The 26,155-nt window shown below is 38.3% G+C and overlaps 1 protein-coding gene across 1 annotated transcript in view; it reads right to left on the bottom strand.

The window, feature by feature from the left end:
* LOC102804683 (replication factor C subunit 1-like) overlaps positions 1-26,155 on the bottom strand; it is a 55,988-nt gene that overhangs the window by 10,251 nt on the left and 19,582 nt on the right. Inside the window, exons 13-17 of the mRNA XM_085507579.1 lie at positions 15,760-15,897; positions 14,753-14,848; positions 5,559-5,657; positions 5,286-5,440; positions 4,716-4,833 (exon numbers count right to left, since the gene is read on the bottom strand). Coding sequence (XP_085363705.1) covers positions 4,716-4,833; positions 5,286-5,440; positions 5,559-5,657; positions 14,753-14,848; positions 15,760-15,897 — 606 coding nt within the window. The remainder of the gene's footprint in view (positions 1-4,715; positions 4,834-5,285; positions 5,441-5,558; positions 5,658-14,752; positions 14,849-15,759; positions 15,898-26,155) is intronic.

Below are 26,155 nucleotides of genomic sequence, written 5' to 3'. Positions count from 1 at the left end.
TCGGCGAGAGTCGGAAATCCGGAAACAGTCGACAGTTTCACGATAGGTGGGCGTGGCTACAACACGAGAAATATCCCAAATTTACTTGGATACGAGTAATCATTTTCAGCAAAAAAATCAATAACTACCCTTTTCAGTGGGACACAGATTTCAAATGGAAACGTGAGGGTGGAGGGTGGGCATTGCACAGGCACTTTAAGTAAAATTAAGTCTGGAGCCCTGGCATTAAATAATGTACTACATGTAGATGCGGTTTTCATTACAGGCAATGTCAGTAACATGATAAGAATTCAACTGTCAATATTAACTCAGTGAGTGTCTAATTTATAAAATCTAATTTAAGGTCACAAAAAATAGATATTCTGCAGTTGATTTGTTATTACCTATACACAACTTTAATTATCTACTTTTGAATATAAATAACACTACTTTTGGACATAAATGGTATATTACTTTTGGACATAAATAATATACTACTTTTGTACCTAAATGGTATATTACTTTTAGACATAAATGGTATATTACTTTTGGACATAAATGGTATAATACTTTTGGACATAAATGGTGTAATACTTTTGGACATAAATAATATACTTCTTTTGAAAATAAATGATATATTAATTTTGGACATAAACAATATACTACTTTTGGACATAAATGATATATTACTTTTGGACAAAAATAATATACTACTTTTGGACATAAATGGTATATTACTTTTGGACATAAATGGTATATTACTTTTGGACATAAATAATATACTACTTTTGGACATAAATGGTATATTACTTTAGGACATAAATAATATAATTCCATTTTGGACATAAATGGAATATTACTTTTGGACATAAATAATACACTACTTTTGGACATAAATGGTATAATAATACTTTTGGACATAAATGGTATATTACTTTTAGACATAAATAATATACTACTTTTGTACATAAATGGTATATTACTTTTAGACATAAATAATATACTACTTTTGTACATAAATGGTATATTACTTTTGGGCATAAATAATATACTACTTTTGGACATAAATGGTATATTACTTTTGGACATAAATAATATACTACTTTTGGACATAAATGGTATAATACTTTTGGACATAAATGGTATATTACTTTTAGACATAAATATTATACCACTTTTGTACATAAATGGTATATTACTTTTGTACATAAATGGTATATTACTTTTAGACATAAATAATATACTACTTTTGTACATAAATGGTATATTACTTTTAGACATAAATAATATACTACTTTTGTACATAAATGGTATATTACTTTTGGGCATAAATAATATACTACTTTTGGACATAAATGGTATATTACTTTTGGACATAAATAATATACTACTTTTGGACATAAATGGTATAATACTTTTGGACATAAATGGTATATTACTTTTAGACATAAATATTATACTACTTTTGTACATAAATGGTATATTACTTTTGGGCATAAATAATATACTACTTTTGGACATAAATGGTATATTACTTTTGGACATAAATAATATACTATTTTTGTACATAAATGGGATATTACTTTTGGACATAAATAATATACAATTTTGGACATAAATGGTATATTACTTTTGGACATAAATAATATACTACTTTTGGACATAAATAATATACTACTTTTGGACATAAATGGTATATTACTTTTGGACATAAATGGTATATTACTTTTGGACATAAATGGTATAATACTTTTGGACATAAATGGTGTAATACTTTTGGACATAAATAATATACTTCTTTTGAAAATAAATGATATATTACTTTTGGACATAAATAATATACTTCTTTTGAAAATAAATGATATATTAATTTTGGACATAAATAATATACTACTTTTGGACATAAATGGTATATTACTTTTGGACATAAATGGTATATTACTTTTGGACATAAATAATATACTACTTTTGGACATAAATGGTATATTACTTTAGGACATAAATAATATAATTCCATTTTGGACATAAATGGAATATTACTTTTGGACATAAATAATACACTACTTTTGGACATAAATGGTATAATAATACTTTTGGACATAAATGGTATATTACTTTTAGACATAAATAATATACTACTTTTGTACATAAATGGTATATTACTTTTGGGCATAAATAATATACTACTTTTGGACATAAATGGTATATTACTTTTGGGCATAAATAATATACTACTTTTGTACATAAATGGTATATTACTTTTGGGCATAAATAATATACTACTTTTGGACATAAATGGTATATTACTTTGGACATAAATAATATACTACTTTTGGACATAAATGGTATAATACTTTTGGACATAAATGGTATATTACTTTTAGACATAAATATTATACTACTTTTGTACATAAATGGTATATTACTTTTGTACATAAATGGTATATTACTTTTAGACATAAATAATATACTACTTTTGTACATAAATGGTATATTACTTTTGGGCATAAATAATATACTACTTTTGGACATAAATGGTATATTACTTTTGGACATAAATAATATACTATTTTTGTACATAAATGGGATATTACTTTTGGACATAAATAATATACAATTTTGGACATAAATGGTATATTACTTTTGGACATAAATAATATACTACTTTTGGACATAAATAATATACTACTTTTGGACATAAATGGTATATTACTTTTGGACATAAATGGTATATTACTTTTGGACATAAATAGTATATTACTTTTGGACATAAATGGTATAATACTTTTGGACATAAATGGTATATTACTTTTAGACATAAATAATATACTACTTTTGTACATAAATGGTATATTACTTTTAGACATAAATAATATACTACTTTTGTACATAAATGGTATATTACTTTTGGACATAAATAATATACTACTTTTGGACATAAATGGTATATTACTTTTGGACATAAATAGTATATTACTTTTGGACATAAATAATACACTACTTTTGGACATAAATGGTATAATACTTTTGGACATAAATGGTATATTACTTTTAGACATAAATAATATACTACTTTTGTACATAAATGATATATTACTTTTAGACATAAATAATATACTACTTTTGTACATAAATGGTATATTACTTTTGGGCATAAATAATATACTACTTTTGGACATAAATGGTATATTACTTTTGGACATAAATAATATACTATTTTTGTACATAAATGGCATATTACTTTTGGACATAAATAATATACTACTTTTGTACACAAATAATTTACTACTCTTGGTTATAAATATTATAAAATAATTCTGAGAAAAACATTGCAACATTTACAGAACCACTAAACACAATTATTACATATGTACTGCAGTTTATTTTGATTCGTCCCTGAAATCAAAATCGGTATTTCCACAACCCATATGCAAATGAGGTCTGAGAGCAAACAAAGTAGTCCCTTCAGGAGTACAGTTTTTCGAAATAAACAATATTTAGAAGTATGATATTTTCCCCTTGGGGTACATGAATATACTTGCCGAGTGAAATTTGAACAACAGTAATGGTACTTTTAGGCAGTCACTTATTTTAGCCCAAACTAATTTGCATATCACCCATGCAATAATGTTTTCGGTATTTTCACGGTGCATATGCAAATGAACATGGTATTTTCATTGGCTACCGAACTATTTTTATTTTGTAAACACATTTTCGTCTGCTATTTTTATCCAGTTCAAATCGTTCAACAACATTTTTGGCATGTCAGGTGTACATCACATGGAATACTACGATTGGGAGAACTTAATGTATGTTGACCACCTGGAAACTGAGTTTTATAAACCTTGAAGGGCTCTCAGAAGATCCACCCGCAGTAAAATCAGCGATTACTATGCAGCCGCAACCATCAGCATCGAGATACCAGGTTTCTGCTGGCGACGTTGCGGCGTTACTCAGTTCCAAATAAAAAATACCAACGCCAAAAGAGCAACATTTTAACGGGTAATCAATACTCAGTCAATCCACGACCAGCAAGCAACATCACACACGAAGTTGGAGCGTGCAGCTCAGCGACAACCGCTGTCGACGAAAGTCATCCCGTCAGAGGAGTACCGCAGTTGCACGGCATGTTTGCCAATGCACAATTCTGTGGTGGAACTTTTAACTTCAACATAAACTGTGTATCATAGTCGTCCAGTTCAAGTTCTGGTTCTGCCGTGGTCCCAACTAAACGTCAACGAGTTATTTATTCGGACAGTGACTCAGATTAGACGTCTGATTATTTTAATTTCAAACAAACAGTGACACGCGTTCTCCGGGCACGTTCTACACTGACACGCGCTGCTAGGGCGTAACACTTATATTGGAACATATTAATGGGCAATGGGGTTCCCCGACCTAAATTCCATCCCGGTTTGCACGTTCTTTCTTTAATACGAAATAATCAAGTATGGAACATATGTAATAATAACAGAACCCCACACCCTCCCCGTGGCTTTCGTTGCGTATGGAAGTTATTTTCACTCAAGATGCGGTGTATTCTGCTTTACTTTCACTCGCTTCACTCGTGAAAGTACGGCCGCAGGATACACCGCATCACTCGTGAAAATAACTTTCTTACGCAACGAAAGCCACGGGGAGGGTGTGGGGTTCTGTCATATTATCACATGATAAAGTATCAGAAATACCATGTATACAACTGTGCTTTGATTTAAATGTGTACTTGTTGTAATTACCTGTGTTGGTAGAAGACTCCAACTCTGCTGTGTTCGTATTTTTTTATCAACCAGATCTCCATCACAAATGCTATCTGCTGCTTGACTTAGCAACTGTAAATGTTTCTTTATATCTCCCCTATGTTGAAACAATAAATCAACGTCATCTTGAGGTTGACACAGTAAATACCTTTTACTAAAAATCGTTTTCAAAAAATGTATTACATGTGATAATACAAAAAGCTACTAATAGTGCAAATTTAGCGATTTCAGATGGAGCTGAAGTGTACAATTATGTTAACACAATTTTTTCCCAATTCATTTTGACTATTGTTGCTATGTGTTAAATCTAGTAAGTATAATTATTGTAGTCAATTTTTCTACACAAATAACTTTGCTTAGTAGTAGAATATAATGTAAACTGATTTAAATATGACAATTTTTGTTTTTCAAGAAAAAGCTACCAGTTAATAATTCTCATTGAAGTCTGCAAGACAGTGGCACCATCAGAGACAGGCACAACATTTGATTGGAAAAGTACACAAATTATAAATCATGGACCTTTAAAATGCGAAAAACAGTTCAAACTACCTTGCATTCACTGGCATAACTGAAGGATAATTTTCTTGAACAAATAAAGGACCAATGGAATAGTCTTGAAAGAACAAATCAGTTTTATCAAAGAAACTCATGTGCTTTCTCTCTTCTCCAAAACAGAAAACCTTTCGAACAACGTCAAATGGTCCCTGTAAAACAAGAGATTTTGAGGAATAGGTTAATTTGTTTTCACAGCCTCCAACTACAAATACTATTAAAATCAACTGAATACTTCATGTCAAATAATTGACAGTTCAGGATTTTTACCATTTTCATGTCTTTCTGTGCTTTTTCTGAATCCCTTTTAACTTGGTCATAACTCATGGACTTTTCACTTGCACTCCACATATTCAAATTATGAATAACCTATGAAAACAAAAACAAATAAATTACAACAAACTTGACATCATGATTGCCCATTCCAACAAACCTGACATCATGATTGCCCATTCCAACAAACCTGACATCATGATTGGCCATTCCAACAAACCTGACATCATGATTGGCCATTAAAACAAACCTCACATCATGATTGGCAATTCCAACAAACCTGACATCATGATTGGCAATTCCAACAAACCTGACATCATGATTGGTCATTAAAACAAACCTCACATCATGATTGACCATTCCAACAAACCCGACATCATGATTGGCCATTCCAACAAACCCGACATTATGATTGGCCATTAAAACAAACCTGACATCATGATTGGCCATTAAAACAAACTCACATCATGATTAGCCATTCCAACAAACCTGACATCATGATTGGCCATTCCAACAAACCCAACATCATGAATGGCCATTACAACAAACCTGACATCATGATTGGCCAATATGACAAACTTGACATCATGATTAGCCATTCCAACAAACCTCACATCATGATTGGCCATTAAAACAAACCTGACATCATGAATGGCCATTACAACAAACCCGACATCATGTTTGGTCATTATGACAAACCCAACATCATGATTGGTCATTATGACAAACCTGACATCATAATTGGCCATTATGACAAACCTGACATCATGATTGGCCATTCCAACAAACCTCACATCATGATTGGCCATTAAAACAAACCTGACATCATGATTGGCCATTACAACAAACTTGACGACACGATTGGTCATTCCAACAAACTTGACGACATGATTGGCCATTCCAACAAACCTGACATCATGATTGGCCATTCCAACAAACCTGACATCATGATTGGTCATTCCAACAAACCTGACATCATGATTGGCCATTACAACAAACCTGACATCATGATTGGCCATTCCAACAAACTTGACGACATGATTGGTCATTCCAACAAACCTGACATCATGAATGGCCATTCCAACAAACTTGACGACATGATTGGTCATTCCAACAAACCTGACATCATGATTGGCCATTCCAACAAACCCGACATCATGATTGGTCATTATGACAAACCCGACATTATGATTGGTCATTATGACAAACCTGACAATATATTGGCCATTATGACAAACCTGACATCATGATTTGCCATTACAACAAACCTGACATCATGATTGGCCATTCCAACAAACCTCACATCATGATTGGCCATTCCAACAAACTTGACAACATGATTGGTCATTCCAACAAACCTGACATCATGATTGGCCATTCAAACAAACCTCACATCATGATTGGCCATTAAAACAAACCTGACATCATGATTGGCCATTACAACAAACTTGACGACACGATTGGTCATTCCAACAAACTTGACGACATGATTGGCCATTCCAACAAACCTGACATCATGATTGGCCATTCCAACAAACCTGACATCATGATTGGTCATTCCAACAAACCTGACATCATGATTGGCCATTACAACAAACCTGACATCATGATTGGCCATTCCAACAAACTTGACGACATGATTGGTCATTCCAACAAACCTGACATCATGAATGGCCATTCCAACAAACTTGACGACATGATTGGTCATTCCAACAAACCTGACATCATGATTGGCCATTCCAACAAACCCGACATCATGATTGGTCATTATGACAAACCCGACATTATGATTGGTCATTATGACAAACCTGACAATATATTGGCCATTATGACAAACCTGACATCATGATTTGCCATTACAACAAACCTGACATCATGATTGGCCATTCCAACAAACCTCACATCATGATTGGCCATTCCAACAAACTTGACAACATGATTGGTCATTCCAACAAACCTGACATCATGATTGGCCATTCAAACAAACCTGACATCATGATTGGCCATTCAAACAAACCTGACATCATGATTAGCCATTCAAACAAACCTGACATCATGATTGGCCATTCCAACAAACCTGACATCATGATTGGTCATTCCAACAAACCTGACATCATGATTGGTCATTCCAACAAACCTGACATCATGGTTGGCAATTCCAACAAACCTGACATCATGATTGGCCATTCCAACAAACCTGACGACATGATTGACCATTCCAACAAACCTGACATCATGATTGGCCATTCCAACAAACCTGACATCATGATTGGCCACTCCAACAAACCTGACATCATGATTGGCCAATATGACAAACTTGACATCATGATTAGCCATTCCAACAAACCTCACATCATGATTGGCCATTCAAACAAACTTGACGACATGATTGGTCATTCCAACAAACCTGACATCATGAATGGTCATTCCAACAAACCTGACATCATGATTGGCCATTCCAACAAACTTGATGACATGTTTGGTCATTCTAACAAACCTGACATCATGATTGGTCATTCCAACAAACCTGACATCATGATTGACCATTCCAACCAACCTGACATCATGATTGGCCATTCCAACAAACCTGACATCATGATTGACCATTCCAACAAACCTGACATCATGATTGGCCATTCAAACAAACCTGATATCATGATTGGCCACTCCAACAAACTTGACATCATGATTGACCATTCCAACAAACCTGATATCATGATTGGCCACTCCAACAAACCTGACATCATGATTGACCATTCCAACAAACCTGACATCATAATTGGCCATTCCAACAAACCTGACATCATGATTGACCATTCCAACAAACCTGACATCAAGGTTGGCCATTCCAACAAACCTGATATCATGATTGGCCACTCCAACAAGCCTGACATCATGATTGGCAATTATGACAAACTTTTAAAACTAGCGCCGAAGGCGCATATTAGTTTTTATGTTTATATAAGAGATTGCATACTTACCTTTGGTTAATGAAATTTTAATTTCATAAACAAATGGGATAATTGCCAATTATCATATATACTGGTTAAATAAAATCGAAATAACAGTGGATAGCTCCCGTAGGGGGCGTCCTTCCCCTGTCATCTGATTTGCATACTTCCAGATCTTTTTTGACCACGATATTGATTCGTAGCTATTTATCTGGGGTGGTTTTGGGTGGGAAGGTAAGTATGCAATCTCTTCTATAAACATAAAAACTAATATGCGCCTTCGGCGCTAGTTTTAAAAGTTTATTACAGAGTATTGCATACTAAACCCTTTGGTTAATGAAATTTTAATTTCATAAACAAATGGGACAGATTACCAGAGAATATCTCTTGGCAGATAAATACTACCCCACCTGATTATGGAATTGAAAAAATTCCATCCCCCTAACTGTATAACTCCCGCTAACTCAATAATTCTTGCAGTTGCGGGGAGTTACATGCCCTATTGTTTCGTTACAACTTGGCCTGTCACTAGGTAGCCTAACGAGTGTAGGCCCTGTGACTCGGCCGCTAGGTCTTTCAGGTAATAAGAGAGAAAAGTGTTGCTAGTTTTCCAGGACCCGGCTGCTAGCACTTGGGCTAAAGAAGCTCCGCTAGCAAATGCCAGTGTATTACCTATGCCTTTTAAGTCATGCATCTTGGCAGTGACTTTGCCTGCCTCTGTGCTCAAATACTTATCACTATAAGCGTGGTAAACTGTCTCTTTTACCCATCTCGCTAACGTGAATTTCGATGCCGCTGAGCTCTGTTTACCTTTTTGGTAACAAACGAACATCGACCTTTGACCCCTTCTGACCCCGGAAGTACGTTTCTTATAATAAGCTAGCGCACGTACCGGACAAAGAATTCTGTCTTGTTTTTCATTGGAAATATTGCTCAGTGCCGGGATAACGATCGGAGTCGCCGTCTCGTGCAGTTTCTGATTTTTTCCTCTGAATTTTACTGATGTCATTAAAATCGCTTTATCGGGATAAAACACCGTAAAATTGTCTTCAAATGACAGAGTGTGTATTTCGCTAACTCGCCTCCCTGAAGCGAGTGCTAGCAAAAAAACAGTCTTTTTCGTCCAGTCCTGTAGTGACGCCAATTCCTTAGGTTCGTATGGGAATTGTCGTAGCGCTTCAAGGACTACTGTCAAGCTCCATGCAGGTGCTTTGTACCTCTCAATGGGGCCCGCCTGTGTAATAAAGCCCTTGAACAGATCGGAGATTGTCGGGTCATCCGAAATGTTTTTGCCTAGGCTTAGTTTGAGTACAGAGTTGATCGCCGATTTATAGTTTTCTACTGTCCCCGGTTTCAACTTTTTTTCGTTGATCAAATAAGAAAAAAACTCCGCTACTTGGGGAAAAGAGGGATAGAGTGGATGTATATCCCCTGCAAGACACCAATTACGAAATTTTTCCCAGTGGTATTGATACAATCCATTTGAGGAATCCCTAAGCCCGGCCGTCGTTGTTTGCGACACTTGGCTTGAAAACCCTTGCGCAATTCTAAATTGCTGGATAGTTTCCACACGTGAAGTTGGTACAGCTCCGGGTTGGTTGGTGTATAACCGCCGGGTTGTGTCAACGTGATTTCTTGTGGCAGGCTTCTCGGATGGTCCGTTAGCAGAGACAGCAGTAACGGAAACCAAGTCTGAGACGGCCAGTTCGGTGCCACTAGAATCATGTGCGAGTTCTCCGATTGTTCCAGTTTTTGTAACGTTCGGTGGATCAATGGAAATGGTGGGAATGCGTAACTGAACATTCCGCCCCACTCCATCTGAAGTGCGTCCCACGTCAGTGACTGTTTGTCCGGATAACGCGTCACAAAAACGGGACGTTTTTTGTTTTCCGGTGTTGCAAACAGATCTACCTGGGGTTCCCCCCACATGTCGAACACTAGGTTTACTGCCGTCTGTGACAGCTCCCATTCTGTGTCGTCGTAGGGTTTCCCCCGGGATAGCGAGTCTGCTACACCGTTTTGGACTCCCGGTATATGTTTGCACATCAGCTCGACTTTGTTTTGTGCACACCACTTTAGCACTGCTGCAGCATGGTCGTTTAACGACTGTGATTTCGTTCCTCCTTCCTTGTTGAGGTAAGCTACTACAGTCTGATTGTCGGATCTTATTAACACGGCCCGGTTTTTTACCGCTTTTTTGAAGGATTGCAGGGAGAACTGCTAGCATTTCCAGTCGGTTTATGTGAAATTTCCTTTGTTTTTCGTTCCACTGACCGTGTGCAATCCCGTCCATGCAGTGCCCTCCCCAGACCGTCATGGATGCGTCCGTCACCAACGTTACTGTCGGTTTCGCCTTGTCCATGGGAATCCCCGCCGTGAGGTTCTTGAGGTTGCCCCACCACGGAAGTGATTCCAGAAAGGCCGGTGTGAACAGTACCGGTTTTTCGTATTTTATCCCGTCCTTTGATAGTCGCATTTTTAACTGTGCGTCTAACACTAGGCGTTGGATCGGTCTGGACTGTAGTGCCGCTCTCGGTACTAAGCCCCTCATCGAAGTTAACATCCCCACTAGTCGCATTACCTGGCGTAGTGTGGCTTGTTTTTGTTTTAGAAATGATTGTATAATTTTTTGTACATTGTCGATTCTGTGCTGGGCTGGTCGGATCATGCCTTTCTCCGCATCCAGTTCCATGCCCAGAAAGACTATTTTCTGCGTCGGTATTAATTCTGATTTTTCCATATTTATCAGAAAACCTAGCTTAGCAGTAGACTGACAGTCCGCTCGGTTGATTGACAAATCAGGTTCCGATTTTGACTTTTTATCAGCCAGTCGTCTAAGTAGGGGTTGACGTCTGCTGCGTTCTTGTGCAGTAACGCCACCACTGTGCGTAGAACTTTTGTAAACAGAAGTGGGGCTGACGTCAGGCCGAAAGGTAGGACGGTGTACTGATACGTTACACCGTTCACCACGAATCGTAACAAGCGCCTGCTTTCTGTGTGTATTGGTATGTGCAGGTAAGCGTCGGTCAAGTCGAGGGACGTCATCCAGTCCCCTTTTTGAATTGACGCTCTCACTAGTGCCGGAGTTAACATTTTGAACGTTTCTTTCTTCACAATTTTGTTCAACTCCTTTAAATCCAGCACCAGCCTGTACCCACCGTTGGATTTCTTGACGGGAAATAACCTCGAGATGAAAGAATTTTTCGGGTTTTGTACCCGCTGAATTACCTTTTTTTCGAGTAGTATTTCCACGCTTCCTCGAAATACATGTTCTTTTTTCGCATTTCGGTTCTTTTATCAACGGTATTCGATACCCGTGTGTTATTATCGATATCACATACGGATCGTTTATCGTTTCTTTCCACCGGGGAATGCATTTCTGCAGACGCAGTGCCACCGGCGTCGAGGGACTCACCAACCCTCGGTCGCTTGTGGCGGTATACATTGACATCGCCGATTTCTCCATTTCCCCCTGGAGTGAATGCGGCGTTATATCCCTGTTTAACGTCCTTCCCCCCCTTTTTTTCCAACCTGGAGGGGAGTAGGGACTCTGCCTTACGGGTTTCTGTTTTTTCACCGGTCGATGCGTCATTCTCCCTAGGTCCACGCATTCGGCCGGTTGTTTGTTAATACGATCGCCCACCGACCTGAGGTGCGGCCGACCGTGTTTTTGTTGTGCACGATTGAGTTCCCGCCATCCTGGGAACTGAACAAAATCGCTTAATGCACGATGTTTTGCACTACTTGGTTCCCGCCGACCTGGGCACTGAACCGAATCGTTTAATGCAAGTGGTATATGTGTAAGGGGATCTGTGGTTTGATTTGTTTGACAAAAATACTCGGAGACTTGAGTAATATTTGACATGTTTAATCGCACCTTGTTTTGATACATTACCATATTTGCTGACGTATAGTCAGGAAGACTTTTTAGTGTTACCAGTCTGTTTCGAGAATTGTTTATTCTGTCGCTGCTGGTCTCCACTTTTTCCTTTTGCCTGATTCGGGTTTGCCTTTGCGTTTCCCTTGGGCTGACCCGTAGTAGCTTGGTTAACTGGCTTCGCCTTGGTCGCGATGCTCTGCTTGTTATTAGCGGCTTGCTTGGCTTTAAAGGCGCCTTCGATCATCACACAGTTAACTTTTGCCGCTGCTTTCTCATCCAACCTAGAATTCACAGCGCTGAGTTTTTAGTCGAATAATTTGGTCCCTCTGAAATCGATCGTCGCCAATTCGTTCTTGATTTCAGCGTTGGCGGCTGTCTTTAGCATAGCGGACCAAACTGCTGCACGGCGAGAGTGTTGAATAGTCGCTCGTAACTGGAGATGACTCTGTATTATGTCAGCGTCGACGACGTTAGTAGCGACCAACAGCGGCTCTAATGTGCTAAACAGTTCATTCTTGGTGATGTTGCCTGTTTTGAATTTCGCTAACTGAATTTGTGTAGTAGTAGTGAAAAAATTCTCTATGGCTTAATGCAAGAGAAGTGTCCCAAACGTTGTTTTCCAATCTACATAGCGTTGACTGGGACAGGCAATACGGGATGTAAACTTGTGGTTTGCCGAGTGGATGTTTCGTTATACTTCCTTCGGCGACCATTTCCCGGACGCATGGCTCCAGTTCTGGTGGTTGTACGCCGAGAGGTCGTTCGTGCAGGCTGGCGTCGGTACCGACCGGTGTTTTCCACTCATCAGCGGGCAGTATAACTTTTTGGTAGCGTCTGCTCCAATCGTCCTGGTTAGTCCCCAAGAAGTCGTCCTTGGTGGCTGTAGCGGTTTTCTCGGTAACTTCACGATCCCATTTGCCTCCTCCGATCACGCGTTGTGTTATAGCAGCGCCCTGTGTCAGTCGGGGAGACCATGGTAGCATTGCTGAAGTCGCAAAAGTGTCCTTTTTCGGCAGTGTAGACAAACCGATCGAGAAACGTGGGGCGTCCGCCATCGGTGGAATCGGTAGAGGTAAGATTTTCTTGACCATAACCGCACCTTTCGTGATAGCATCGCTGTTGTGGTTTTCGACGAGCCGGCCTCCCCCGCGTTGCTTGTAGCATCTTCAGTAGAAAAAATCATGCCTGCCTCAGCCAGTGCGTCTTCAACATTTTCTCGCACCACTGTTGTGTAGGATTTTTTCTTTTCCGCCTGGAGAGCGCTGACACTCCATGCTTTTGGTGGTACCTCTTCGTCTACTGGGTTTTCCAAAACTTTAATTTTTCTGGTCAGTAGATCCACCTTGTTCTGTAAATGAGCTATAACACTTTGCTCATTGTCAGTCTCCTTTGGACGTTTTTGGTTGGGTTCGTCTGCCAATAGTTCGTCCTCAGTGTTGGTAGGTACCGATGAAACCGAAGACTCCTCCAAATGACGTTTTTTGGATTTCTTCTTTCCTGATTTTCCCGTTGACTTGCGTAGGCGGGAATCCCAGTTCCAAGTTTCTATCGGCCAGGCGAAGCAAACACCGCAGTTGATGTGCCCATTACATTTTCTGCCACATGGAATGCAAATACGGTGATCATCGTAAGTGAGCATCGATATATGGCACTCTTCACACTTTCGTCCGAAAGTGTTTGAATCCGAAGTGCTGGGATGAACGGTGTTCAACTCTCCGGTATCCATATTTTCCGCCATCTTGAAACTGAAGGCGGGCTTTTGAGTTTCGTTACTAAAACTACAATTTTTTACTCAAGGTGACTAAGTACGAAGTTCTTGATGTCCACAAGAGCTTCCTGACACACTAATAGTTCGGTGGCTAGGTGGTAACAATGTATTTCCACCGCAAAAACAATGATATTTTGGCAAGCCCAAATTTCAACCGTGAATCAATCTCGTGGTTAAAAATGGAAGTATGCAAATCAGATGACAGGGGAAGGACGCCCCCTACGGGAGCTATCCACTGTTATTTAGATTTTATTTAACCAGTATATATGATAATTGGCAATTATCCCATTTGTTTATGAAATTAAAATTTCATTAACCAAAGGTAAGTATGCAATACTCTGTAATAAACCTGACATTGATGGGTCCTCGCAACAAACCTAACAGGCACAGGTCCATTTAAAGAAACCTTGTTAAATGAACAAATGAAAAACTAGCAACTAATCATACCCAAGTTTTGTGTTGCTTCATTATTACCATCTGAATTGATTACTGCTGCAATTTGAGCAGGTGAGGCTTATAATTTCAATGGAAGCACAACAGATAATATGTATACTTGACAGAAATGAACAGAGTGTTTAATGTGATGACTCACCTGCCGGATGTCATGGTTGGCAGCTACTATTAACTGGTGCATTGCTGGAGGAGGGATTTTAATTCCTTCTTTGAAAGCTAATGACATCATTGCACCCTGTAAAAAGACAAAGCATCAATAAAAACAATACTACATTTTGCATCTACCACTTTGATTTTGATGTGCTTGTCAGTAAAAAAACCTAATAATATACGATGTATATCATGAGGTTGGTCTATCTTTCTTTTACTGATTTGACAATGTACTGTGGTGTAATTGCTTTATTTTGTCCCTGTTTAATTATGTAATCATGAAGAAAACTGCCATATGTGAACTATGACTGTATGTCAGACAACACAACATGAATAGATGCCACCAAATGTTAAACAAAAAACTATTGATATAACTTCCAAGGCAATGACAGATGACAGAAAAGCAGATTCAATAGTTGGTATTTCGAATATATAACTATTGAATCTTTTGTCAATAAATTATGTTAAGTTACAATTAAGCTTACAAAGTTAGGTTAAGCTTAAGTTACAATTTAAAGAACTAATTTTATTATTTACTCTGTACATCAGGTCTCCACAGAATTCTAGACCAATATTCACAATTAGTATTTTCACATGAATACAGTGTCAGTGATTTACATTACATGTCGTCATACCCTCATAAAATCCACCACTGAAAATGATATGCAGATGTTGAAATTATCCTGATGGTACAAATGTCGGCATAATGTGTAAAAGAAATTTTTAGAATGTTCTTTCTTGAAATTTGTACCTTCAAAAGACAAAATCTATATTGACACATAAATTGGTGTTATTCTATATACATATATTGAAATTGAATGCAATTTTTAATAAGTACACGTTCTACTAAATATTGATCATATTTATATATTTAGTGAGTATACTATGGAACAGTGCACTGCAGTCAACACGATGAGTGACCACCAGCAGGTACCTCATTTTTTTGCAAATTTATGCATAAATTCCGCAATTTCCACTGTGTGCGCATAGGTTTACCTTTATCTGTTCAACTCTTGGTCTTTGAAATCTTAAATCAAAACAGTAATTGGAGAGTGATCTCATTTTAGGGTGACTTCTATCATTGCACATACAGATGACTGGAATTCTACTGTTCTTAATTAACTGTATCAGCTCCTAAAATGAAGAGACAGAGTTACGAGTTATGTTGTAGCTCATTAAGTCTCACACAGGAAAATAAAAAAGTGGATAGTGAGTACATTTTTTAATATAAACTCATTACTCAAATTAACTCTTACAAAGCTCATACGAAGGTTGACGTGACAGAAATGAGCTAATCATCCAATGGAAAGTTGCAATCTGCACTAAGGAAGAAGAGCACATGTTTCCATCAAATCATACATGGCATGTTTACATTAAAAGAACCCTAGATGTATGGACCTTGCAAGATAACACGATGTGAGACACTTAAAGGGTATCCACAGAAAGTACCAGAATGTGTGACATTTAAAAGGTATCCACAGAAAGTACCAGAATGTGTGACCTTTAAAAGGTATCCACAGAAAGTACCAGAATGTGTGACATTTAAAAGGTATCCACAGAAAGTACCAGAATGTGTGACCTTTAAAAGGTATCCACAGAAAGTACCAGAATGTGTGACCTTTAAAAGAAATCCCCAGAAAGTACCAGAATGTGCGACCTTTAAAAGATATCCCCAGAAAGTACCAGAATGTGTGACCTTTAAAAGGTATCCCCAGAAAGTACCAGAATGTGTGACCTTCAAAAGGTATCCACAGAAAGTACTAGAATGTGTGACATTTAAAAGGTACATGTATCCCCAGAAAGTACCAGAATGTGTGACCTTTAAAAGGTATCCCCAGAAAGTACCAGAATGTGTGACCTTCAAAAGGTATCCCCAGAAAGTACCAGAATGTGTGACCTTCAAAAGGTATCCCCAGAAAGTACCAAAATGTGTGACATTTAAAAGGTATCCCCAGAAAGTACCAAAATGTGTGACCTTTAAAAGGTATCCCCAGAAAGTACCAGAATGTGTGACCTTTAAAAGGTATCCACAGAAAGTACCAGAATGTGTGACCTTTAAAAGGAATCCACAGAAAGTACCAGAATGTGTGACCTTTAAAAGGTATCCACAGAAAGTACCAAAATGTGTGACCTTTAAAAGGTATCCCCAGAAAGTACCAGAATGTGTGACCTTTAAAAGGTATCCCCAGAAAGTACCAGAATGTGTGACCTTCAAAAGGTATCCACAGAAAGTACTAGAATGTGTGACATTTAAAAGGTACATGTATCCCCAGAAAGTACCAGAATGTGTGACCTTTAAAAGGTATCCCCAGAAAGTACCAGAATGTGTGACCTTCAAAAGGTATCCCCAGAAAGTACCAGAATGTGTGACTTTCAAAAGGTATCCCCAGAAAGTACCAGAATGTGTGATATTTAAAAGGTATCCCTAGAAAGCACCAGAATGTGTTACCTTTAAAAGATATCCCCAGAAAGTACCAAAATGTGTGACCTTCAAAAGGTATCCCCAGAAAGTACCAGAATGTGTGACCTTCAAAAGGTATCCGCAGAAAGTACCAGAATGTGTGACCTTTAAAAGGTATCCACAGAAAGTACCAGAATGTGTGACATTTAAGAGGTATCCCCACAAAGTACCAGAATGTGTGACATTTAAAAGGTATCCCCAGAAAGTACCAGAATGTGTGACCTTCAAAAGGTATCCACAGAAAGTACCAGAATGTGTGACATTTAAAAGGTATCCACAGAAAGTACCAGAATGTGTGACCTTTAAAAGGTATCCCCAGAAAGTACCAGAATGTGTGACCTTCAAAAGGTATCCACAGAAAGTACCAGAATGTGTGACATTTAAAAGGTATCCCCAGAAAGTACCAGAATGTGTGACCTTCAAAAGGTATCCACAGAAAGTACCAGAATGTGTGACCTTCAAAAGGTATCCACAGAAAGTACCAGAATGTGTGACCTTTAAAAGGTATCCCCACAAAGTATCAGAATGTGTGACATTTAAAAGGTATCCCCAGAAAGTACCTGAATGTGTGACATTTAAAAGGTATCCCCAGAAAGTACCAAAATGTGTGACATTTAAAAGGTATCCACAGAAAGTACCAGAATGTGTGACCTTTAAAAGGAATCCACAGAAAGTACCAGAATGTGTGACCTTTAAAAGGTATCCACAGAAAGTACCAAAATGTGTGACCTTTAAAAGGTATCCCCAGAAAGTACCAGAATGTGTGACCTTTAAAAGGTATCCCCAGAAAGTACCAGAATGTGTGACCTTCAAAAGGTATCCACAGAAAGTACTAGAATGTGTGACATTTAAAAGGTACATGTATCCCCAGAAAGTACCAGAATGTGTGACCTTTAAAAGGTATCCCCAGAAAGTACCAGAATGTGTGACCTTCAAAAGGTATCCCCAGAAAGTACCAGAATGTGTGACCTTCAAACGGTATCCACAGAAAGTACCAGAATGTGTGACCTTTAAAAGGTATCCCCACAAAGTATCAGAATGTGTGACATTTAAAAGGTATCCCCAGAAAGTACCAGAATGTGTGATATTTAAAAGGTATCCCTAGAAAGCACCAGAATGTGTTACCTTTAAAAGATATCCCCAGAAAGTACCAAAATGTGTGACCTTTAAAAGGTATCCCCAGAAAGTACCAGAATGTGTGACCTTCAAAAGGTATCCACAGAAAGTACCAGAATGTGTGACCTTTAAAAGGTATCTACAGAAAGTACCAGAATGTGTGACATTTAAGAGGTATCCCCACAAAGTACCAGAATGTGTGACATTTAAAAGGTATCCCCAGAAAGTACCTGAATGTGTGACATTTAAAAGGTATCCCCAGAAAGTACCAAAATGTGTGACATTTAAAAGGTATCCCTAGAAAGCACCAGAATGTGTTACCTTTAAAAGATATCCCCAGAAAGTACCAAAATGTGTGACCTTTAAAAGGTATCCCCAGAAAGTACCAGAATGTGTGACCTTCAAAAGGTATCCACAGAAAGTACCAGAATGTGTGACCTTCAAAAGGTATCCACAGAAAGTACCAGAATGTGTGACCTTTAAAAGGTATCCCCACAAAGTATCAGAATGTGTGACATTTAAAAGGTATCCCCAGAAAGTACCTGAATGTGTGACATTTAAAAGGTATCCCCAGAAAGTACCAAAATGTGTGACATTTAAAAGGTATCCACAGAAAGTACCAGAATGTGTGACCTTTAAAAGGAATCCACAGAAAGTACCAGAATGTGTGACCTTTAAAAGGTATCCACAGAAAGTACCAAAATGTGTGACCTTTAAAAGGTATCCCCAGAAAGTACCAGAATGTGTGACCTTTAAAAGGTATCCCCAGAAAGTACCAGAATGTGTGACCTTCAAAAGGTATCCACAGAAAGTACTAGAATGTGTGACATTTAAAAGGTACATGTATCCCCAGAAAGTACCAGAATGTGTGACCTTTAAAAGGTATCCCCAGAAAGTACCAGAATGTGTGACCTTCAAAAGGTATCCCCAGAAAGTACCAGAATGTGTGACCTTCAAAAGGTATCCACAGAAAGTACCAGAATGTGTGACCTTTAAAAGGTATCCCCACAAAGTATCAGAATGTGTGACATTTAAAAGGTATCCCCAGAAAGTACCAGAATGTGTGATATTTAAAAGGTATCCCTAGAAAGCACCAGAATGTGTTACCTTTAAAAGATATCCCCAGAAAGTACCAAAATGTGTGACCTTTAAAAGGTATCCCCAGAAAGTACCAGAATGTGTGACCTTCAAAAGGTATCCACAGAAAGTACCAGAATGTGTGACCTTTAAAAGGTATCTACAGAAAGTACCAGAATGTGTGACATTTAAGAGGTATCCCCACAAAGTACCAGAATGTGTGACATTTAAAAGGTATCCCCAGAAAGTACCAGAATGTGTGACCTTCAAAAGGTATCCACAGAAAGTACCAGAATGTGTGACATTTAAAAGGTATCCACAGAAAGTACCAGAATGTGTGACCTTTAAAAGGTATCCCCAGAAAGTACCAGAATGTGTGACCTTTAAAAGGTATCCCCAGAAAGTACCAGAATGTGTGACCTTCAAAAGGTATCCACAGAAAGTACCAGAATGTGTGACCTTCAAAAGGTATCCACAGAAAGTACCAGAATGTGTGACCTTCAAAAGGTATCCACAGAAAGTACCAGAATGTGTGACCTTTAAAAGGTATCCCCACAAAGTATCAGAATGTGTGACATTTAAAAGGTATCCCCAGAAGGTACCTGAATGTGTGACATTTAAAAGGTATCCCCAGAAAGTACCAAAATGTGTGACATTTAAAAGGTATCCCCAGAAAGTACCAAAATGTGTGACATTTAAAAGGTATCCACAGAAAGTACCAGAATGTGTGACCTTTAAAAGGTATCCCCAGAAGGTACCAGAATGTGTGACATTTAAAAGGTATCCCCCAGAGTGTACCAGAATGTGTGACATTTAAAAGGTATCCCCAGAGAGTACCAGAATGTGTGACATTTAAAAGGTATCCCCAGAAAGTACCAGAATGTGTGACCTTCAAAAGGTATCCACAGAAAGTACCAGAATGTGTGACCTTTAAAAGGTATCTACAGAAAGTACCAGAATGTGTGACATTTAAGAGGTATCCCCACAAAGTACCAGAATGTGTGACATTTAAAAGGTATCCCCAGAAAGTACCAGAATGTGTGACCTTCAAAAGGTATCCACAGAAAGTACCAGAATGTGTGACATTTAAAAGGTATCCACAGAAAGTACCAGAATGTGTGACCTTTAAAAGGTATCCCCAGAAAGTACCAGAATGTGTGACCTTTAAAAGGTATCCCCAGAAAGTACCAGAATGTGTGACCTTCAAAAGGTATCCACAGAAAGTACCAGAATGTGTGACCTTCAAAAGGTATCCACAGAAAGTACCAGAATGTGTGACCTTCAAAAGGTATCCACAGAAAGTACCAGAATGTGTGACCTTTAAAAGGTATCCCCACAAAGTATCAGAATGTGTGACATTTAAAAGGTATCCCCAGAAAGTACCTGAATGTGTGACATTTAAAAGGTATCCCCAGAAAGTACCAAAATGTGTGACATTTAAAAGGTATCCCCAGAAAGTACCAAAATGTGTGACATTTAAAAGGTATCCACAGAAAGTACCAGAATGTGTGACCTTTAAAAGGTATCCCCAGAAGGTACCAGAATGTGTGACATTTAAAAGGTATCCCCCAGAGTGTACCAGAATGTGTGACATTTAAAAGGTATCCCCAGAGAGTACCAGAATGTGTGACATTTAAAAGGTATCCCCAGAAGGTACCAGAATGTGCGACATTTAAAAGGTATCCACAGAAAGTACCAGAATGTGTGACCTTTAAAAGGTATCCCCAGAAAGTACCAGAATGTGTGACCTTCAAAAGGTATCCCAAGAAAGTACCAGAATGTGTGACATTTAAAAGGTATCCCAAGAAAGTACCAGAATGTGTGACCTTTAAAAGGTATCCACAGAAAGTACCAGAATGTGTGACATTTAAAAGGTATCCCCAGAAAGTACCAGAATGTGTGACATTTAAAAGGTATCCCCAGAAAGTACCAAAATGTGTGACCTTTAAAGGGTATCCCCAGAAAGTACCAGAATGTGTGACCTTTAAAAGGTATCCCCAGAAAGTACCAGAATGTGTGACCTTCAAAAGGTATCCACAGAAAGTACCAGAATGTGTGACATTTAAAAGGTACATGTATCCCCAGAAAGTACCAGAATGTGCGACCTTTAAAAGGTATCCCCAGAAAGTACCAGAATATGTGACCTTCAAAAGGTATCCCCAGAAAGTACCAGAATGTGTGATATTTAAAAGGTATCCCCAGAAAGCACCAGAATGTGTTACCTTTAAAAGATATCCTCAGAAAGTACCAAAATGTGTGACCTTTAAAAGGTATCCCCAGAAAGTACCAAAATGTGTGACCTTCAAAAGGTATCCACAGAAAGTACCAGAATGTGTGACATTTAAAAGGTATCCCCAGAAAGTACCAGAATGTGTGACCTTTAAAAGGTATCCCCAGAAAGTACCAGAATGTTTGACCTTCAAAAGGTATCCCCAGAAAGTACCAGAATGTGTGATATTTAAAAGGTATCCCCAGAAAGCACCAGAATGTGTTACCTTTAAAAGATATCCCCAGAAAGTACCAAAATGTGTGACCTTTAAAAGGTATCCCCATAAAGTACCAGAATGTGTGACCTTCAAAAGGTATCCCCAGAAAGTACCAGAATGTGTGATATTTAAAAGGTATCCCCAGAAAGCACCAAAATGTGTGACATTTAAAAGGTATCCACAGAAAGTACCAGAATGTGTGACCTTCAAAAGGTATCCACAGAAAGTACCAGAATGTGTGACATTTAAAAGGTATCCCCAGAAAGTACCAGAATGTGTGACCTTTAAAAGGTATCCACAGAAAGTACCAGAATGTGTGACATTTAAAAGGTATCCCCAGAAAGTACCAGAATGTGTGACCTTTAAAAGGTATCTCCAGAAAGTACCAGAATGTGTGACATTTAAAAGGTATCCCCAGAAAGTACCAGAATGTGTGACATTTAAAAGGTATCCCCAGAAAGTACCAGAATGTGTGACCTTTAAAAGGTATCCACAGAAAGTACCAGGATGTGTGACCTTTAAAAGGTATCCACAGAAAGGACCAGGATGTGTGACATTTAAAAGGTATCCCCAGAAAGTACCAGAATGTGTGACCTTTAAAAGGTATCCACATAAAGTACCAGAATGTGTGACCTTCAAAAGGTATAACCAGAAAGTATCAGAATGTGTGACCTTTAAAAGGTATCCCCAGAAAGTACCAGAATGTGTGATATTTAAAAGGTATCCCCAGAAAGTACCAGAATGTGTGACCTTTAAAAGGTATCCCCAGAAGGAACCAGAATGTGTGACATTAAAAGGTATCCCCAGAAAGTACCATAATGTGTGACCTTTAAAAGGTATCCCCAGAAAGTACCAGAATGTGTGACATTTAAAAGGTATCCCCAGAAAGTACCAGAATGTGTGACCTTTAAAAGGTATCCCCAGAAGGTACCAGAATGTGTGACCTTTAAAAGGTATCCCCAGAAAGTACCAGAATGTGTGACCTTTAAAAGTTATCCCCAGAAGGTACCAGAATGTGTGACATTTAAAAGGTATCCCCAGAAGGTACCAGAATGTGTGACATTTAAAAGGTATCCCCAGAAAGTACCAGAATGTGTGACCTTTAAAAGGTATCCCCAGAAAGTACCAGAATGTGTGACATTTAAAAGGTATCCCCAGAAAGTACCAGAATGTGTGACATTTAAAAGGTATCCACAGAAAGTACCAGAATGTGTGACCTTTAAAAGGTATCCCCAGAAAATACCAGAATGTGTGACCTTCAAAAGGTATCCCCAGAAAGTACCAGAATGTGTGACCTTTAAAAGGTATCCCCAGAAAATACCAGAATGTGTGATCTTCAAAAGGTATCCACAGAAAGTACCAGAATGTGTGACATTTAAAAGGTATCCCCAGAAAGTACCAGAATGTGTGACCTTTAAAAGGTATCCCCAGAAAGTACCAGAATGTGTGACATTTAAAAGGTATCCCCAGAAAGTACCAGAATGTGTGACCTTTAAAAGGTATCCACAGAAAGTACCAGGATGTGTGACCTTTAAAAGGTATCCACAGAAAGGACCAGGATGTGTGACATTTAAAAGGTATCCCCAGAAAGTACCAGAATGTGTGACCTTTAAAAGGTATCCACATAAAGTACCAGAATGTGTGACCTTCAAAAGGTATAACCAGAAAGTATCAGAATGTGTGACCTTTAAAAGGTATCCCCAGAAAGTACCAGAATGTGTGACATTTAAAAGGTATCCCCAGAAAGTACCAGAATGTGTGACCTTTAAAAGGTATCCCCAGAAGGTACCAGAATGTGTGACATTAAAAGGTATCCCCAGAAAGTACCATAATGTGTGACCTTTAAAAGGTATCCCCAGAAAGTACCAGAATGTGTGACATTTAAAAGGTATCCCCAGAAAGTACCAGAATGTGTGACCTTTAAAAGGTATCCCCAGAAGGTACCAGAATGTGTGACCTTTAAAAGGTATCCCCAGAAAGTACCAGAATGTGTGACCTTTAAAAGTTATCCCCAGAAGGTACCAGAATGTGTGACATTTAAAAGGTATCCCCAGAAGGTACCAGAATGTGTGACATTTAAAAGGTATCCCCAGAAAGTACCAGAATGTGTGACCTTTAAAAGGTATCCCCAGAAAGTACCAGAATGTGTGACATTTAAAAGGTATCCCCAGAAAGTACCAGAATGTGTGACATTTAAAAGGTATCCCCAGAAAGTACCAGAATGTGTGACATTTAAAAGGTATCCACAGAAAGTACCAGAATGTGTGACCTTTAAAAGGTATCTCCAGAAAATACCAGAATGTGTGACCTTCAAAAGGTATCCCCAGAAAGTACCAGAATGTGTGACCTTTAAAAGGTATCCCCAGAAAATACCAGAATGTGTGAGCTTCAAAAGGTATCCCCAGAAAGAACCAGAATGTGTGACCTTTAAAGGGTATCCCCAGAAAGTACCAGAATGTGTGACCTTTAAAAGGTATCCCCAGAAAGTACCAGAATATGTTACCTTCAAAAGGTATCCCCAGAAAGTACCAGAATGTGTGACCTTCAAAAGGTATCCACAGAAAGTACCAGAATGTGTGACCTTTAAAAGGTATCCCCACAAAGTATCAGAATGTGTGACATTTAAAAGGTATCCCCAGAAAGTACCTGAATGTGTGACATTTAAAAGGTATCCCCAGAAAGTACCAAAATGTGTGACATTTAAAAGGTATCCCCAGAAAGTACCAAAATGTGTGACATTTAAAAGGTATCCACAGAAAGTACCAGAATGTGTGACCTTTAAAAGGTATCCCCAGAAGGTACCAGAATGTGTGACATTTAAAAGGTATCCCCCAGAGTGTACCAGAATGTGTGACATTTAAAAGGTATCCCCAGAGAGTACCAGAATGTGTGACATTTAAAAGGTATCCCCAGAAAGTACCAGAATGTGTGACCTTCAAAAGGTATCCACAGAAAGTACCAGAATGTGTGACCTTTAAAAGGTATCTACAGAAAGTACCAGAATGTGTGACATTTAAGAGGTATCCCCACAAAGTACCAGAATGTGTGACATTTAAAAGGTATCCCCAGAAAGTACCAGAATGTGTGACCTTCAAAAGGTATCCACAGAAAGTACCAGAATGTGTGACATTTAAAAGGTATCCACAGAAAGTACCAGAATGTGTGACCTTTAAAAGGTATCCCCAGAAAGTACCAGAATGTGTGACCTTTAAAAGGTATCCCCAGAAAGTACCAGAATGTGTGACCTTCAAAAGGTATCCACAGAAAGTACCAGAATGTGTGACCTTCAAAAGGTATCCACAGAAAGTACCAGAATGTGTGACCTTCAAAAGGTATCCACAGAAAGTACCAGAATGTGTGACCTTTAAAAGGTATCCCCACAAAGTATCAGAATGTGTGACATTTAAAAGGTATCCCCAGAAAGTACCTGAATGTGTGACATTTAAAAGGTATCCCCAGAAAGTACCAAAATGTGTGACATTTAAAAGGTATCCCCAGAAAGTACCAAAATGTGTGACATTTAAAAGGTATCCACAGAAAGTACCAGAATGTGTGACCTTTAAAAGGTATCCCCAGAAGGTACCAGAATGTGTGACATTTAAAAGGTATCCCCCAGAGTGTACCAGAATGTGTGACATTTAAAAGGTATCCCCAGAGAGTACCAGAATGTGTGACATTTAAAAGGTATCCCCAGAAGGTACCAGAATGTGCGACATTTAAAAGGTATCCACAGAAAGTACCAGAATGTGTGACCTTTAAAAGGTATCCCCAGAAAGTACCAGAATGTGTGACCTTCAAAAGGTATCCCAAGAAAGTACCAGAATGTGTGACATTTAAAAGGTATCCCAAGAAAGTACCAGAATGTGTGACCTTTAAAAGGTATCCACAGAAAGTACCAGAATGTGTGACATTTAAAAGGTATCCCCAGAAAGTACCAGAATGTGTGACATTTAAAAGGTATCCCCAGAAAGTACCAAAATGTGTGACCTTTAAAGGGTATCCCCAGAAAGTACCAGAATGTGTGACCTTTAAAAGGTATCCCCAGAAAGTACCAGAATGTGTGACCTTCAAAAGGTATCCACAGAAAGTACCAGAATGTGTGACATTTAAAAGGTACATGTATCCCCAGAAAGTACCAGAATGTGCGACCTTTAAAAGGTATCCCCAGAAAGTACCAGAATATGTGACCTTCAAAAGGTATCCCCAGAAAGTACCAGAATGTGTGATATTTAAAAGGTATCCCCAGAAAGCA

This window comes from Saccoglossus kowalevskii, chromosome 14 (assembly GCF_978046115.1).
Source record: "Saccoglossus kowalevskii chromosome 14, keSacKowa6.1, whole genome shotgun sequence".
NCBI lineage: Eukaryota > Metazoa > Hemichordata > Enteropneusta > Harrimaniidae > Saccoglossus > Saccoglossus kowalevskii.
This window is presented reverse-complemented; position numbering and strand designations above follow the sequence as displayed.